The 16,526-nt window shown below is 44.9% G+C and overlaps 1 protein-coding gene across 9 annotated transcripts in view; it reads left to right on the top strand.

The window, feature by feature from the left end:
* TGFBR2 (transforming growth factor beta receptor 2) overlaps positions 1-16,526 on the top strand; it is an 83,435-nt gene that overhangs the window by 59,203 nt on the left and 7,706 nt on the right. For 3 of the 9 annotated variants that reach the window (XM_048950635.1, XM_048950636.1, XM_048950637.1), the window contains 2 exons: positions 6,234-6,361; positions 9,759-12,473. In XM_048950635.1, the coding sequence (XP_048806592.1) occupies positions 6,234-6,361; positions 9,759-9,938 (308 nt within the window). In that variant the 3' untranslated portion in view covers positions 9,939-12,473. Of the gene's footprint in view, positions 1-6,233; positions 6,362-9,758; positions 12,480-12,517; positions 12,701-16,526 lie in introns of those variants that run through there. The other 6 variants (XM_048950639.1, XM_048950641.1, XR_007378052.1 and 3 more) reach the window with 5 other exon arrangements.

Consider the following 16,526-nt stretch of genomic DNA (forward strand, 5'->3'; position numbering starts at 1 on the left):
CATCTGTCACTGGTGAGACTCCCTTCCCTTCTTGCACCCTTCAGAGGAGCTGCCTCCGTTCATGCAAACCACTCCATTTCCTGACCTCGTAGGTGCTGAGAGAAATGACTTTGCATGTAAGCCAGGGCAGGCTTACCTAATTGCAGCCTTGCCAAAGAAACCTAAAAGATGTAAGTGCTGTCTCCCCAGTGCAGGCCTCTCTGCAGTGTAGGCTCTCTCATGCTAGAGAAGGACCAGGGAAGTTCAGAGAGCAGCCTGATGCTGCTGGGGGAAAGCACGGGAAAGAAGGGGTTAATTGCTATGCTAACGGTAGGGTGAGTTATTTCTTTTACATAGGGTGTTCTCAGGATTTGTCTGTTGGTGTGCAGGTGTTTGGTGAGTGTGGGAGGCGATGGAGGCAGGTCCTTTCACTGCAGCAGCTTTGTCGAGCGTAGTCTCAGCAGAATGCCAGGCCTTTTCAGTCAGCAGACATTTAAACGAAAATACCCAGCAGCATAATCTGTACTGTGAAGCTGCCATAGTAAATATGCAGGTGGGGATCAGCTTTCGAGAAAGGCCATGCTGTTCATTGTTACTTTGTTCTGCTAAATATGGAGAAGCAGAAATGGGGCACAGGGGAGAGGGAGACAGAGGCAAATAGCGAGTTTGACTGGTTTTTCACCGGAGTATAATTTAAGAGGCATATTTAGAAACTCAGCAATACTACTTTGGGGAGAACTTCAGCTGCTCCACACTGCCGTTAACTTGGTATTTCATTCAGTGCAACAGCTGTGCACCAGATGCTGCACGTTGTGAGAAATACAATTTTCATCTCAACCGCTTGCTTTCAGAGCGACAGAGCTTTGGTGACTGAGGCAAGTGTAATTTCTCCGACAGCCTCCTAGAAAGAAAAGGAAACCATCTGCTTCGTATCGGAGCTGCTGCAGGCAGGGAACTGCTGGGGGCAGCAAGGGAGAAGGAGAGGAACAAAGCCTCAGGATGCACAGGGCTGGTGAGGAAGGAGAGAAACTCCTCAGAAAATGGCGACGTTGCTCGTACGGTGTTGCAGTGCCTGAAGGGGCGGCTGGCTTTGGTGTAGCAGCAGAGCTGTGTCTGAAATAGCAGCCTTGTTTTACCAGAGCTCTGTTTAATGTGAATAAAAGAGCTGGTTAATCTTATGCTCGCTTGGAAAGAGTCAGCCAAGAGGTACAATTTGGCAGCTAAGCATTTGTGCATCTTGTGCTTGAGGGAACGCTGGGCATTCATCACGTTGAGTGTACAGAGGTGACAGTTTCTGGCAGCAGGGAATATTTTGATAGCCTGTGCAGTGGGGCCTGCCTGTGCGTTAGGTCTGTGCTTGTGCATCAGGCCTGAGGTCTCTGCAGCAGGGGCCTGGTTTAAGCCTCTCCTTTGTGAAGAGAAGTCCCAGTGGGGCAGGTTTGCACTGCAGTGGCATGTGGTGGCGTGCATCTCACATCTGGTATACCCACAAAGGGCACCATCACCACTATTGTGGAACAGTAGCTTGGATCCCAGAAATTCTCTATGTGTCACCACAGTATTCAGTGCTGTCTTTCAGCAAGCCCAGGTAGCAGTAGGTAAGATCACCCCTCAGGGCACTCTTATGCTGTATTCCTCTACTTTCCCATCTCAGAGTCTAGCATACAATGACTAAACAGCCTATAATCATACTCTTATGGCAGAGCTTATACACTCCCAGCCCTTTGGAAAGGTGACTGTGTCTTTGATCATCAGATGTGAAATCACTTAAAACATGACTGTGCAAGGAAAACGGCACTGTAGGTTCATTCATCCCAGGGCATCCTCAGACTTCCCAGCTAGCATTCATATTCTGAAGGAGTGGATCTGGGAAACCCAGGGAAAATGTGGCGTAAGCATCTAACAACTCCTTAAACTTGAAATTGAAATGGCTTTGAGCGTCTGCATAGTCCCTTTGTGCAACAGTATGTAGACCCACCACCCAGATTCTTCTAGCATGAGGAAAGACACAATCTGCACGCACATGCAGATGTGTGTGTGTATGTAAGCTATCACAGTAACTGCATCATCAACTGATTTATCCCCTCTGTGGCTATTCCCTCCTATGCTCTAAATAAAGGGTTTTTTTTTTTTTTCAAAAGGATCAGAAGTTCCAAAAACAAAAGATCACTGCTATGGATTGTGCTCCACAGCTGATTTTCGCTAGCCTTCTTCCTCCTCACTCCTGGTTTAATTCTTCAAGTAAGCCTTCATCTTATGCATAAGGAAATGTCCCACTAAAAACATAGCAAGACATATCACACGGGGGAAGTGTTGATGGGGTTTGCAGGTGTGCAGTTCTCACTTAAAGGAAGAAAATCTCACTGCAAACAGCTTAGAGCATAAGATCGCATGCAAGAGGCATATTTTTCATGAGGAATCCGCTGCCAAATGTTCTATAGCATTCATCAAGCACAAATAGATTTTCAGTAATGTCTCCGGGGCTAAAAATCCAGTCCCAGCCTTTCTGAAAGTTATAGCCATGCTGGTGTCAAAGGGAAGCAGAGGTACAGTGATTATTAGTGCAAGGTAGCTCACAACCATTAAGATTAAATGCAAGAGGTTAAAGTTGAAGAAACTCTTCCATTATTGAATACTAAAAGTGCTGTGGTTCAAAATACCTAAGATATTTATGGTACTTCAGCCAGTTGTCATTTTTAGTGTCTGACTGGTCTGAAAACAATCAGAAGAAACATTTAAGTCATAAAAAATAGATTCAGCATCTGTATATAGCTGTGCACGAGTATGTAGCAACAAGCATCTTAACCTGCCTCAAATTGACACCTATTACGTCTACTGTAGCATGCCAACATGATCCATGAATAACCTCAGCTATTACTCCAAAATGTGTCTGACACCTGAGATTCCACACTATATGGATGATTTACCGCAGGAGGATTCAGTCGGCTTTTCTTTTTGAAGGAGGGAGAAGCAAGATAATAAATAGCGAGAAGATGCTGCATGCTTTTCAGAGTGAGGAAAAGCACAACTGTGTTACTATGAAGTCATTACAGAGAACTAGCATCTGGCCTCAATTTCTCCTCAACAAAATCGCAAATCTGAAAAAAAAAAATGCAGCATAGAAGGAATTTCTTGAACAGGGGAAATGTGTTAGAAACCTATCAGTTCTCCAGGAAGGCTTTCCCTTTCACCAAGTAGAGGCAATCCCAAGCACAAATACAGGAAAGAATGGCTTGAGAGCAGCCCTGTGGAGAAGGATTTGGAAGTGTCAGTTGATGGAAGACTCAACATGAGCTGACAATGTCCGCTTGCAGCGCAGAAGGCCAACCGTATCCTGGGTTGCATCAAGAGAAGTGAGACCAGCAGGTTGAGGGAGGTGATTCTGCCCCTCTGTTCTGCTCTTGTGAGACCCCATCTGAAGCATACAGTTATGGGGCCCCCAACACAAGAAGGACATGGAGCTGTTGGAGTGGATCCAGAGGAGGGCCAAGAAGATGAGCAGAGGGCTGGTGCACCTCTCCTATGAGGACAGGCTGAGAGAGCTGGGGCTCTTCAGTCTGGGGAAGAGAAGGCTCCAGTGGACCTTGCAGTGGCCTGCCAGTACCTGGAGGGGGCCTACAGGAAAGCTGGGGAGGGACTTTATATAAGAGTATGTAGTGACTGAGGGAGGGGAAATAGCTTTAAACTGGAAGAGAGTAGATTTATACTAGATATTGGGAAAAATTCTTTACTGTGAGGAACAGCCTGCCCAGAGAGGTTGTGGATGCCCCTTCCCTGGAGGCGTTCAAGGCCAGGCTGATGGGGCTTTGAGCAGCCTGATCTAGAGGGGGATGTACCTGCTTATAGTAGGGCTGTTGGAACTGCATGATCTTAAAGGTCCCTTCCAACCTAAACCATTCTATGATTCTGTGATTCCATGATTCTTTGATTATATGATTCTACGAAATGAACAGTCTTGTAAACCTCAACGGCCTTCAGATTAAGTTCAGTGAGAGGGAACAGGCAGCACTGGAGAGCTTCCCTTGATTTGTCACTCACATTCCTTTGAGGCAAACACAGTAGGGCAAAACTAGAGCCTGGCTTGCAGGGAGTCATTGAAGAAAAAGTGTATACGCACTCAAGATGGCCTGTTCATATTAGATGTAACTAACATCGTCCTGGGAACATTCAAAACATTATTATCATACCACACACGTGCCACTGCTCCACGTGTCTCTCGTACTCTTGTCTCACCTGTGCTCTTCTGTGCTAGTGCTCCATATTGCAGGGAGATCTCTGAGACTACTGTGGGTGTCCAGGACCACTATCACAAGGAAACCATGCCTGCTGGAGATGTGTAGGCAGTGTCTAGATCATGCAGTTTACTTCTCCTCAGCAATCTCTACCATCTTGGTTAGCTTTGAAAGCAAAAGCATCAGCTCTGTAATCGTTGTACTTCTGCTGTGCTTCCATTGGGCTTCCAGTTTGACCAGCAAGATGACAACTTCTCATTTAACTTTTAGAGTTAAGATTTTGTAAATTTACTTTGGCTGAATTATCTCAAACTGAGATTAATGTGGGTGAAACTGATTCAAAGAAAGCAAAGTAGACTTTGGCCCTTGTGCCTTAGAGAAGGTATTCTGCTTATGGGAAGATAGGACTTGTGTTTCAGAACTGTAGTCAGTCAGCACAAAATTGTGTAGAGAGTGACCAGCACCAAATGCTTCACAGAAAAAGGAGGGAGACATCTGTGGGGTAATCTGCCACACTGCATGCACGGTAGTTTGCTAAACTCTGGATAATTTAATGCCTGTAGTTTAATATCCCTTCCAAAATGTTCGTTGTTGTGTCTTGGGCTATTCTTTTAGTTATTTCTCTTTTTCGGTAGCCTGGTGTAGTCTTCACCTTGTGGCCATCACCTAGCAATGAAATCTACAGCTTGTCTCTAAAATTCTGGAGAAAAATCCACCTTTTAGTTTTGTTTTCATCATGAGACAAAGTGATCCGAATGATCTGATCTATGTTATCTTCATCATTAATTACTTTGATATTGTATCATGTGCCAAAGGAAACAAAGTCAAATGTTAGCAGTTCTTCCCTTAGCAGGACATTTCTTTCTGGGCCTTTAATCATTGTTATCACCCTTCTCAGAGGTCGTATTTACTATAAAATGCGCCTCGAGAGAAGTGAACAGTACTGGACACTGCATTTGAACTTTGATTGCAACATTATACAATAGTACTGTGTCTCTCATCTCGTTCATCTCCCTTCACACATCTTCTAGACACTCGCATTCTTCAACCTGCCTAGTAGATTACACGTCAGTTTTTCTTGCCCTCAATTAATTCCTAGAAATAAATAAAAGGCAGCAGAACAGGCTAACTTCATAAATCTTTATCTAATACTAGCAAGCCATTAGACCCATGTGTAAATACTCCATCTGTTCCCAAAGAAACCACAGCATTTTCTACATTGTGTCAGCATCTACTGTAATATTTCCACTCTTGGAGATTTCTTGAGTTTTCTCCAAAGATCCCATATGTCTGCTTCTTCCTTTCTCTCCCCAAAGAAAAGCAAAGAAAATATGCAACATGCACAGAAAAATGAGAATGGCAGCAGTCCCTACAGGAAACTGTATCCCCTTCATCATCAGTTGAAATTGACCTATTTTAGGAAAGAGGTCTAAAATCAGAGCAGACTACTAACGGCTCAGTAATAAGCAAGGACAGTATGGAAGCTTCCAGCACTGTTCCTTGTTGTACCTTTGTCTTTTTCAAGCAACTGTTTCCTCCTAGCAATCTGGCACATTAATATCTGTGACCTAGATTTCAGTTTATATTTCACCTGGTTAGTGTGTGGAAACTCCAGGGAACTTAAGGGGGACCAGCATAACCATTTCTTGCAGACTTGGCTCAAGCAAAATTCACCTTGAAGTCCTTGTGTGCTTTGCCTCAGCGGAGACTGTACGGCTCACAAATATTACTCTGATGCTCTGACTGTTGCTAATATGATTATGTGCTAAAGAGTTTAATTGGAAATTGTCTAGTTGGCTAGGAAGGAAAAAGGGAGAGGGGTGTGTGTGTGGGAGAAACACATTTGAAACATATTTGAAAATGCCAACTGGCTTTGCTTTGTTTGGAGCTGGTCAGGCAGAACAGTGGCACTGTGCAGCTAATCAGCGGCTCCTTCTCCTCCAGAGAACAGCCAGCTCCCTTCACACTTGGCACACATGCAGCCCATCTGAATACCCTTGTGTTTGCTTCTTTTCTTGGCAGAAGTGAAAGAGTATGAGCCCCCCTTTGGTTCTAAAGTGCGAGAACATCCCTGCGTGGAAAGCATGAAGGACAATGTCCTAAGAGACAGAGGGCGACCTGAGATCCCCAGCTCCTGGCTCAACCATCAGGTAAGAGCACTGCAGAACCCATCTAGCTGCTGCCCAAAGCCTGAGCGTTAACTCTGTGTCCTGCTCAGCAAGAGAGGCCTCTCTTTTTGCACTCGTTGCTCTGTCACATAGTGACACTGGTGCTGCCCATAGTTCAGACACCACAGTGCTCTGCACCATGCCTGCTCCCAGATCCCCGTGGATTTCTGCTGGCCACCAGTGTAATTTGAAAGTGACCAAATTAAAACAAAAAATAATAGAAACCTGAGACCCCACAGTCATCCAGACAGCCACAGAATAATTAGGGCCTTAGAGTACACTGTGTGCAGGCTCTGAAAGGTCAAAGAGAGCAGCTTTACACACGGGTTCCATCAGCAGAGAAAACAAATCTCAGCACTTTACCACAGAGAAAAGTAATACTGGCATCCCAGCTGTTGACAGGTTTAGGAAAATAGGAAGTGAGTCGTCAGCAACTTGGTTTGTTTTTATTCAGGGCAGTGTAGTGACAGTCATTGGCATGTTGGGAAGCACTCTGTCAGCTTTCTCTGTTCTTACACATCATGGTGGCACTTCCTAGGCGATAGATGCAGCCCAATTTCTCAGTAGCTGAAGCTGAATGGAAAAGAGCCAAAAGCATGCATTCCTTAACTTTTGCTCTGAGCGGTTTTATCAGAAGAGATAAAATGAGAAACATATCAGAGAAGTGAGGCTTGGTCATTCCACCTATCAGTGAAATATGTTGAGTGGTCTTTATGGACAAAAGGAAAGTATCACAAACATTTATAAAAGCCCAGGCAACCAAGACCAGCTGGTATTTCCATAAGGAGCCTTTTTTTTTCATTCTAGTTGAAATGTTAGAATTATAGTCTAACCTTTAATGAGGAAAGTCCATGTGAGTGGCTGTAATCAGTCAGTCCTCCAACCAGGAGCAACACATCTGCTGCTTGATGACTGCGACAGCGTGCATGCCGTTCCTGGACCTGTCATCTGCAATGAGCAGGACTATTGAGGAGCGATACTCTCACTGGGGAGGAGAGCTGTGTTTTGAGGGACATCTGAAGAACTGATATTGCCAGTACTGAAAGGCCTTTGACATTTCTAGGATCTATAGCTACAGCTATTTTCTAACCGATCTGTTGAACTGGGAAGGTGAGGTTACATTGATGCTCATCTGTATAGAGTAGAAGACTGCAATTTTTTTTTTAAAGTTATGTATGAACAGGTAGAAGTCATCAGGAGTTGACTACAGCTGTTTGTTTTCCCCAAAGGCAAAAGGACGTCCAACCCAGTAGTGAACATGTGAGACTTTAGAAGAGCCCAGTTAACAAAGCAGGAAAGAATCCTGAGCCAGGTCACTGGGGAGCAAAAAAAAAGTTGAAGAAAATGCTTAAAATTAGGAACAGTGTGACAACATTTCTGAGAATATTCCAAAGTCATGGTCTTAACGTGTCAAAAAAAAATAAAGAGAACCGATCAGGGAAATAGAAGAACAACAGGAAGATCTGTAGTCAGTAGACTTGAGGTGAGTAAGTTTGCTCCAATGCAAAAGGAAATCTAACTTAGTATCAATCCATCACTTATTGTGCTGTTTATGCTAAGGCAAAGGCAGAAGTTGTCGGCAAATATTTCTGTTCTGCATTTGGGAAGAGTCAGAGGACATATATGCAGTAGAAGATGGCAAAGGCACCGATGAAGCAGAAGTCATTGACGATTAGAGCAGGCCATGGGTAACGTTAAGTGGCCCAGAGACCTGTGTGCATTCAGGGCTGACCTCCTTCAGGCATCACACGGCATGGCAGTAGGAGCAGCAACGTGGCTGGTCGTGCCTTGTTGAGGGAGCACCAGCAGCTCCTTGTGTGTGTTAGGCTCAGGGTCCTAGCAGTGCTGGGGGCAGTTGGTGCTACCCGCATTGCCCTGCACAGGACATCCTGCCAGCTGGGATGTGCTGCCTGCATTTGTGTAACTGGAATGGGCACAGCTGGCTCCAGCAGGGCTCAATTAGGAGTCTAAGGCAGGAAGTGAATGCCTGATAACAACCTCCCAGGACATTTAGTGAAGGTGGATTTAATTCCCTTTGTCTGAATCCCTTCAGCGTTTCACGTTGCGCTATCTACAACTCAGTGACGCATGGGCTTCAGCAGGGCTGTGACAGTTTGCAGCAGCTGAGGATCTGCTTTGAACTCCACTGAAGTTGCTTTTACTGTAATAGCTCTTCCATATTCATTTCCTTCCTCTGCAGTCGTGTTTTCGTAATGAACTCATTATTCATCGTGATAAAATTCTGGAATGGATTTACATATTACATTTTTTTCCCCTTAATGAGATTTGTTGCACTATTGATTTCAAGTTAATGTTTAATATTTAATTTAATTTACTGCTTGTAATTTCAATGTCATCAGAAAACTAATGTTATTTGTATACAGACAGTAACGTTCTGCTATTAACATTGACATCAGTCAACATCACAATTAGGTAAATTATGCAATTAATGTAGTGTTGTGAAATGTTATTTTTTTAAATAAGAAGTTTAAGATAAATCCCGCTTAATGGGCTTCTAGTGTCATAAAGCAAAGCACACAATTTCCTGGCAAATACCTCATGTTTACAAAATGCATTACGAAGATGCAACTGTTTTTTTGCTCCTGTAAACATGTGCATCAGCATTGAAATGAAGGTTAAATAGTTACATCTGTGAGTGACATGTGTTTAAGTGTTTGTGGGACTGCGGCCCATATTTGCACACAGTTTTAGTTTGTCTGTGGAGAATTCATAAAGGCTGATGTCAGGCTTGATATTGCTGGCAATCAGAATTCTGTTAAAAAAAAAACAAAAAACACAACAACACAAATAGGATTCAGCCATGCGGAGGGATGGGTTGAGTGGGAAGTTGTTATTCAGCTGTTCTGATTGTATTTATTAGACCAAAAACTACTTGATTCTACTGGTCCAAACCAAAAAGTGGAGGTTTGGAGGAGGGAGGGTAGCGAGGCTGGGGAATAGGTTGCCCAGAGATGTGGTTGATTCCTTGTCCCTGGAGACTTTCAAGGCTGGATCAAGCCCTGAGCAACCTGATCTAGCTGTGCACGTCCCTGTTCATTGCAGGGGAGCTGGACTGCATGGCCTTTAAAGGTCCTTTTCAATTCTAAGGATTCTGGGATTCTGTGTCTAGAAATGGCATTACCGGTCATTGGAGCCAGTGGACGTAAGGTTGTAGGGTTTCTTTAAAAAGAAAGCATACCATGTCCCCATTTCAATGACAGCGGAGCCTGCTGAGCACCTCTGGGACCAGTTCTGTCACCGCAGGCACACCAACGGTCCTCTAGGCTTCAGAGGACACCCCAGCCAGCTCTTATGAGCACGCACCGGCGGTGGCTCAGTGGCTGTCCCCACCACAGTGCTCTCTCTGTGCTCTCCACAGGGCATCCAGATGGTGTGTGAGACCCTTATTGAGTGCTGGGACCACGACCCCGAGGCTCGGCTCACGGCGCAGTGCGTGGCGGAGCGCTTCAGTGAGTTCAAGCACCACGACAAGCTCTCAGGGAGAAGCTGTTCAGAGGAGAAGATCCCCGAGGACGGCTCCGTGACCACCGCCAAGTAGCACGCACCCAAGAGCTCCGAAATGGAGGGAGGTTACTCCTAAGCACGTTACCTTGGCAGAGGAAGAAGTCACGATCGGTGCCTTGACTTGCTTCCTGGAGGACTGAGGCTGTCACTACTCCCTTTGAGCTGTGGCTCTGGGCAGGGAGATGTATGCATGGGAGTTAAAAGCCAGGGAGTGGGTGTTGTACTCCAGCATTGGCAGCCGGCGTCATGTCATAGGAGGAGCTAAGTCTGTTAGCACTTCCTCAGGAAATGAGATTTGAGAATAGCCAATAACATTATGCACTTTAATAATGCCTGTATATAACTATGAAATTGCTATTTTTATATATATATACATATATATTAAAAATGTCTGTGTATGTATATATCTATCTATATATCTGTAAACAGCCATGATCTGAAGAAAAGAGTTTAAAAAATGCTTGCAGGAAATTACCTGTGCATTAGAGATCCCTCCCCATTGGGAAAGCGCCCGGGGAGACTGGTGTATCAGGACACTAGCGATTGTGCACTAAGCACTCTGCCAAAAAGATAGGAACAAGGAGCAATAAGAGGATGGCTTTGAAGCATGTGCTGCACACACCCAGCTGTGGCCCAGGAGACGACAGTTGCAGCAGCAGTCTCACAGCAAGGAGACAGATCTGGCTTTGCAGTTGTAACTACACGCTCCTGCCTGCAGTGTTTTTGGGAAGATTCGGGGATGTCTTTGCCCTCTTGCCTTAACCCCAAGGTCCTCACAGCCTCCCATAGTGGGAGGGAGCGTGAGGAGGTTTGGTCCCACCACCTGTGTTTCCATGCAGAGGTCATTAGTGTTACGTCTTTATTGCTTTGAGTTCATGCTGCTTGCAAGCAGGTTGCAAAATAGCAGCGGGATGAGATTTTTCCCCTCCTCCCTTCCTGACCCTCAAACCGCACCAAGTCCAGCAGTAATCCAAGCAGATGTTTTATATTTGCTCTGCATTCTGAACGCAGACTGTACTTATTTTTTCCCTTTTCCTTTTACCTTAATTGCGTTGCTGTGAGAACAAATAACTTTTTCCTAGTACAGCATATCTGATTGCTTGACATACCACAGCCTGACTGTTCCATGCTTTCTAGAGAAAAGCAAGAGACAACACCCAGTGCCTTTGCTTTCACACAAGGACCTTAGAAATGAGGGAAGGCTCCATGGCATCAGGTTCATGGCATATCCTGCCCTCTTCTCTTCAGGGTAGTGGGAATTTAATTATCCAGACAGTTGACGTATGTAAACTTATACAAATGACAGCAGTGCGTTTCATAATTCTGACGATTTTGTCTTCAGGAGTTCTGCAGTGATGTTTCACTTTTTTCTTCCCTTGGCATGTGTTTGGGAACTGTTGAACCACTGATTGATCACCTGAGGCGAGCACTGAGTCAGCCATGGAGCACAGGTGAAGGCAATTCAGCTGTGTGATGGAGAGGGTGGAGCCTGGCTGCACCTCTCCTAGACCTATTTAAGGGCTGACTGCCACAGGGGAAGGGTCTCTTTTTGGAGATCACTTTCTTCGGAGTTTTTTCTGTGAGCCTAGGACAAAGGTGAGCATTTTCATTTATTTTTGATTATCCCCTTTCCACTGTGATAATCCTTCTAGTTACATGACCTGTAAAATACTAACTGTGCCACTCTGCTAATTGTACTTGTTGATTGTGCAGCATGTAAGCAGGCTGTGGAAACCAGGAGTTGAGCACAGAGCAGTCCCACACAGGTCTGCATCAGGTGCAATTCACTGAACATCTTTGACAGATAAACTTTGATATTAATCTAGAAGATATTGCCAAGTTAGTAGGAATCATGCTCGTTTAAATAGGAACTCAGACTGACTTGCAGTGAGAAGTACTTCGTTTCAAATGGTATTGTATCCCCGTTCGTTTTGTTTTAACTGAACTGCTCAGAAATATTTAAACAAAGAGCAAAATCTTAGCAACTACAACAGGATTCAGAGGACACTGTGTCAAATTGAAGGGGAGAGGGATTTGCATTTCCAAAAAAAAAAAAAAAGACAAGGAAAATGATGCAGCTGCAGGGCCACTGCCATCTAGCGAGGCGCAGCTGTGTGCTGCACAGCAGGACTGGGGGGCTGAGGGCAGCCATGGCTGCTTTCTCTCCCTCCACCCAACTGAAGGTCAGGGAATGGCATCCAGAGGTTACTGACAGTACTGACACATTTATTTCCTTTTTGTTGTTGTTTGTCGTTGTTTTTTCTTGGTTTTATTTTGTTTGTTGTTTTGTTGGGTTTTTTTACTACAACATGTAAAGGGATTTTTTTTTAATTCTCTTAAGGAATACTTCACCTGTACATCATGTATGAAATAGGGATGTGAATGTTATATACTCTTCTTTATCAAATGTTTCAAGCACTTAACTTGCTTTGTAAACAGTGTTTGGGGGCTTTTTGTTCTTATTGTTTTATATAAATCAAATGTTTATTGCTGCAAATAAAATAACACCGACTCAAATTTGTCTTTCATCTCTGGAGCATCTAGAATAAGGAGGGGGCTCTTGCAAAAATGATCCCTGTCCTAAAAGGATTTATTCTCATCCCTTTTCACCAGATGCCCGGATGTCCAGCTGCCGCTGCACGTGTCCCTCTGTGCTGCTGTCTTGTCTGGAGAGCATCAGCAAAGGGATGCAGTGGCCATTCCTTCACCATGTAAAACCATCTCTGGTCACGGGCAGGGGACAGAAGCAGGCTCACAGCTGACTCTCTCCTATTGTCAACTCAATCGCAAGCGCAGGTAAGGTCTTTGTTAATCCTCTGCTCTTTTGGGTCCGGTATTAAAGTGAGCTAGAAGACAGTGCACTAAATCTGTGTCACAGGGAAGAGTGTGATTAATGTGTTTGTGCCACACGGTTTCAGTACTGTGCTCGGTGTTCAGCCAGCCACCCCTCCTGTGCAGGGCATGCACAGAGCACGAGAAACCAATGAATACGAGAAGAGCTGCCAGCCCAAAAAATGTTTTTGCTGAGAGCTGCGGCTGTTCAGCTTGGAGAAAAGAAGGCTGTGGGAAGACCTGAGAGTGTGTTTCAGTGTCTGAAGGGGGACTGTAAGGAAGGAGATGGACACTTTAGGAGGGTCTGTTGTGACAGGACAAGGGGAAAATGAGTTTAACTGAAAGAGAGGAGACTTAAATTGGATATAAGGAAGAAGTTTTTCACTGGCACAGGTTGCTCAGAGATGTGGTGGGTGCCCCATCCTTGGACGCACTCAAGATCAGGCTGGACCAGGCTTTGGGCAACCTGATGTAGCTGTATGCATCCCTGTTCATTGCAGGGGGGTTGGGCTAGATGGCCTTTAAGAGCCCCTTCCAACTCAAACGACTGCATGCTTGTATGATTTATTTCCAGCAGAGTCCTGCCTAGTGTCACAGTGCTGGACACAGACCTGCCCTAGTCGTGGCTCTGCCCTACTCACCCCTCACCACTGCTGGCTGTGCACTGTGCAAAGATCAAGCCCTGACATCCTGTTTAGGTTGGATTAAAGTCAATGTCTTTCTGGTGTGACAGGGCAAACGAGTGGTGCAGAAACAAATACAAATTGTATTAAAAAATGTAGCAGGCAAACTACAGAGGCCTTTCAGAGTATTCAACTACAGAGTTGAATACACAACATCTGTGAAATAAAGTAGGCTACCTATCATTAATTTTTCATTTTTTTTGGTTAAGTCATTTGCCCTCTTTCTCTTCCTAAATAGGGTATTCAATACTTTTCTCTGAGCAGCTCTTAAAAGGTATAGTCATAGAATCAATCACAGAGTCATATAATAATCACAAAGTCATAGAATCAATCCCAGTCACAGAATAGCTTGAGTTGGAAGGGACCTTAAAAATCATTCAATTCAACCCCTATGTATGTCAATCAGAATATTAGCACCAGGGCACACAAAAGCTGTTCTTGGGGTTGCTACTGACCTGTGCAGTGGTTCTAAGCAGGGATGGCCAAGCATCCTAGCACAGGCTGGCTCTGTGTTACCAGTTTGCACAACTCCCAGTGCAGTAGGGATTTCGCTCCTGCTTGACAATCTCCAGCTGTTAATGGAAAAGCCACAAACAGTGAAAAAAATCATGCCCCAGCTCCTGAGGGGGAAAAAAAACAACAAGAGAGATATTAAAGTATCATTATTCTGAATGCTCCTGGAAACAAACTGGGCTGTGTGTCCAGCACCTGCAACACTGTCCTCTTGTCACGCCAGCTGTGCTGGGACCCAAAGGCTCCCTTTGCTTTCAGAGGAACACTGATTAATTTATTTCCTGAGCCCTAACTCCTTCTCTTGCTTTTTTGCTTTTTTTGCTTTTTTTTTTTTAATGTTATGGTTGTTACAAAACACTGCCTATGGCAATTTTTCCCTCCAGCCACAAAGAAGGTGGAACAAAGCCTGCTCCAGTCCTTCTGCCTGTGGCTCCTGAATGCCGTTTGGCTGCATTCATACCACCTTTATTACTTGGAAAAAATTCCTGCAAGTGGGCTCACGCCATGTGAGTGGTCAGAAGGCTCTGGTGGTTGCCAAAAACAGCATAGGTGTAAGTGTTGCACCTTGCTGCAGGATGCTGGTGTGCTTTCAGGCATGTGTGTGTTCCTGGGAGCACCCAGGGCCCACCAGGCCCCTTTGTCCTGAGCCTGTGGTGTGCCCTGCTGGCTGCCCAGAGCCCATCGGCCCACAGTGCCCATACCAGCTCTCACCCAGCTGTGACCTCAGGCAGCTGAGAGGCCGTAATCCTGGGCAGGAAGCTGAGGACAAAGCCAGCGGTTTGTTGAAACACAGCCAAATTGAGAGGCTCCTGGGAGGGCCGAGCCCAGGAAATAGATTTAAATCTGTTGAATAATGAATGCTCTGAGCACCGTCTAATCACTTCATGAAGAGGCAAAGGCAAAAGTCAGCTCATAAATTATCTGCTGCGGAGTATTTTCTTAGTTTTAATGAGGACAAACCAATCTCTTTGGACAGTTGCATTTATGTAGCTAAAGGCTTGAAAAAATAAAGTGGTCAACTGATTGAGGAGGCAGGGTTGAACACAATGCTTCTCAGACAAGCTGACATTGAAACCCACAGAGACAAGATCCCTGATACTTCTGCCCAGCTTCAGCCTTCCCTTGGCTATCTTAGAATCATAGAATGGCCTGGGTTGAAAAGGACAGCAACGATCATCTAGTTTCAACCCCTCCTGCTATGTGCAGAGTCACCAGTCACCAGAGCGGGCTGCCCAGAGCCACATCCAGCCTGGCCTTGAATGCCTCCAGGGATGGGGCACCCACAGCAGTCTTGGGAGGGGCTGAAAGCACTTCCCTTTTTTCTCCTATATTTCAGAAAAGTTTTCATCTGGAAGAGGAATAACCATCTGTCTGTCTGCCTGTATGCCCAGTCTTTATATGCTGATTTTCCTGTAAGTGTATGTAAAGACATAGAGGGCTTCTGCAACGATCCATCCAGGTTGCTCTGACCATCCTGTACAATAAGATGATAAATACATCAATATTAAATTGGAATGCATGCACTGGCAGTGTATGAAGAATGCCTCCCAGACTTGTAGATTCAGCAATTGCTGTGAAAATACGAGGCCTGCTCAGGGCTGCTTCTGAATCATTGTGACAATCACTTGAAAATCATTTAAAGTGAAACACCATTTTTAAAAGAGCAAAACCTTTTGTACAGGGTGTATGAATGCCTGCAATGACAAAAACAGCGTTTTGTCTTTCTTTGCTCTAACAACACTAAACTGAAGGCTCCCAGGGAAAGGCTCCAGTGAGAAAACCCAGAGGGCAGCTGCTCCCAGCCCCAGGAGGAAGCACTGTGTGTGATGCTGCTCCAAAGTGCTGCCCCAAGGAGACTACATGGGTTCACACAGTGCATCCCATCCACAGCAAAAGCACTCAGCCACTGGAAGCTGCAACTGCTGACACTTGCAGCCAGTGCTGTTTCTGAAGGGTGAGCTTTTCTCCTTGGGTGAAATTGAATCCAGGGAGCGATCCTCTTCAACCATGGTGCTTGCTGTCCATTATCCGTACGGTGTTCTCGGAGGCAGAAAGAGGGCAGCTATAGCTTTAATTAGCTAAAAGGTTTTGAGCAGGATATAAATTTCATCCCAGGACTTTTAATTTTTCAGCTGTTAAGCTTTGCACTCTTTCACACAGACATCCTCATGCTTTTGCTGCAGCTAACCCCCCCCTGTGATGACCAGAAGCAGCATTTCCTCCATACTCCGATGTCACAAACACTTCAGCATTGTCAGCGAGGAGGAGTCTGCAAAAGCATCATGCAGGAGATTAGACTAACATCTTCCTTGGGATGCTCCGAATGGCACAGCAAAGTGGTCCCGTGTTTCAAGGCATTAACAGTATCTCCCACCGAGAATGGGGCATTCAGCCCAAGTACTTCTAAAGAGGATATATGTCTTATTAAATAAGGAAAAGAAGAAGGCAAGTTCATTTCACTGCAGGAGTGTTACCATTTGTGAATGCACATGTCTTGAATTCACTTATGGAATGGTAGCTTTTAAGAAACCAATCTTAACAAATCCAAAGGAAATGGAAAAAAAGAATTTAAATTAACTTACTTCATCCATTTA

Source organism: Lagopus muta, chromosome 7 (genome assembly GCF_023343835.1).
Source record: "Lagopus muta isolate bLagMut1 chromosome 7, bLagMut1 primary, whole genome shotgun sequence".
NCBI classification, from domain to species: domain Eukaryota; kingdom Metazoa; phylum Chordata; class Aves; order Galliformes; family Phasianidae; genus Lagopus; species Lagopus muta.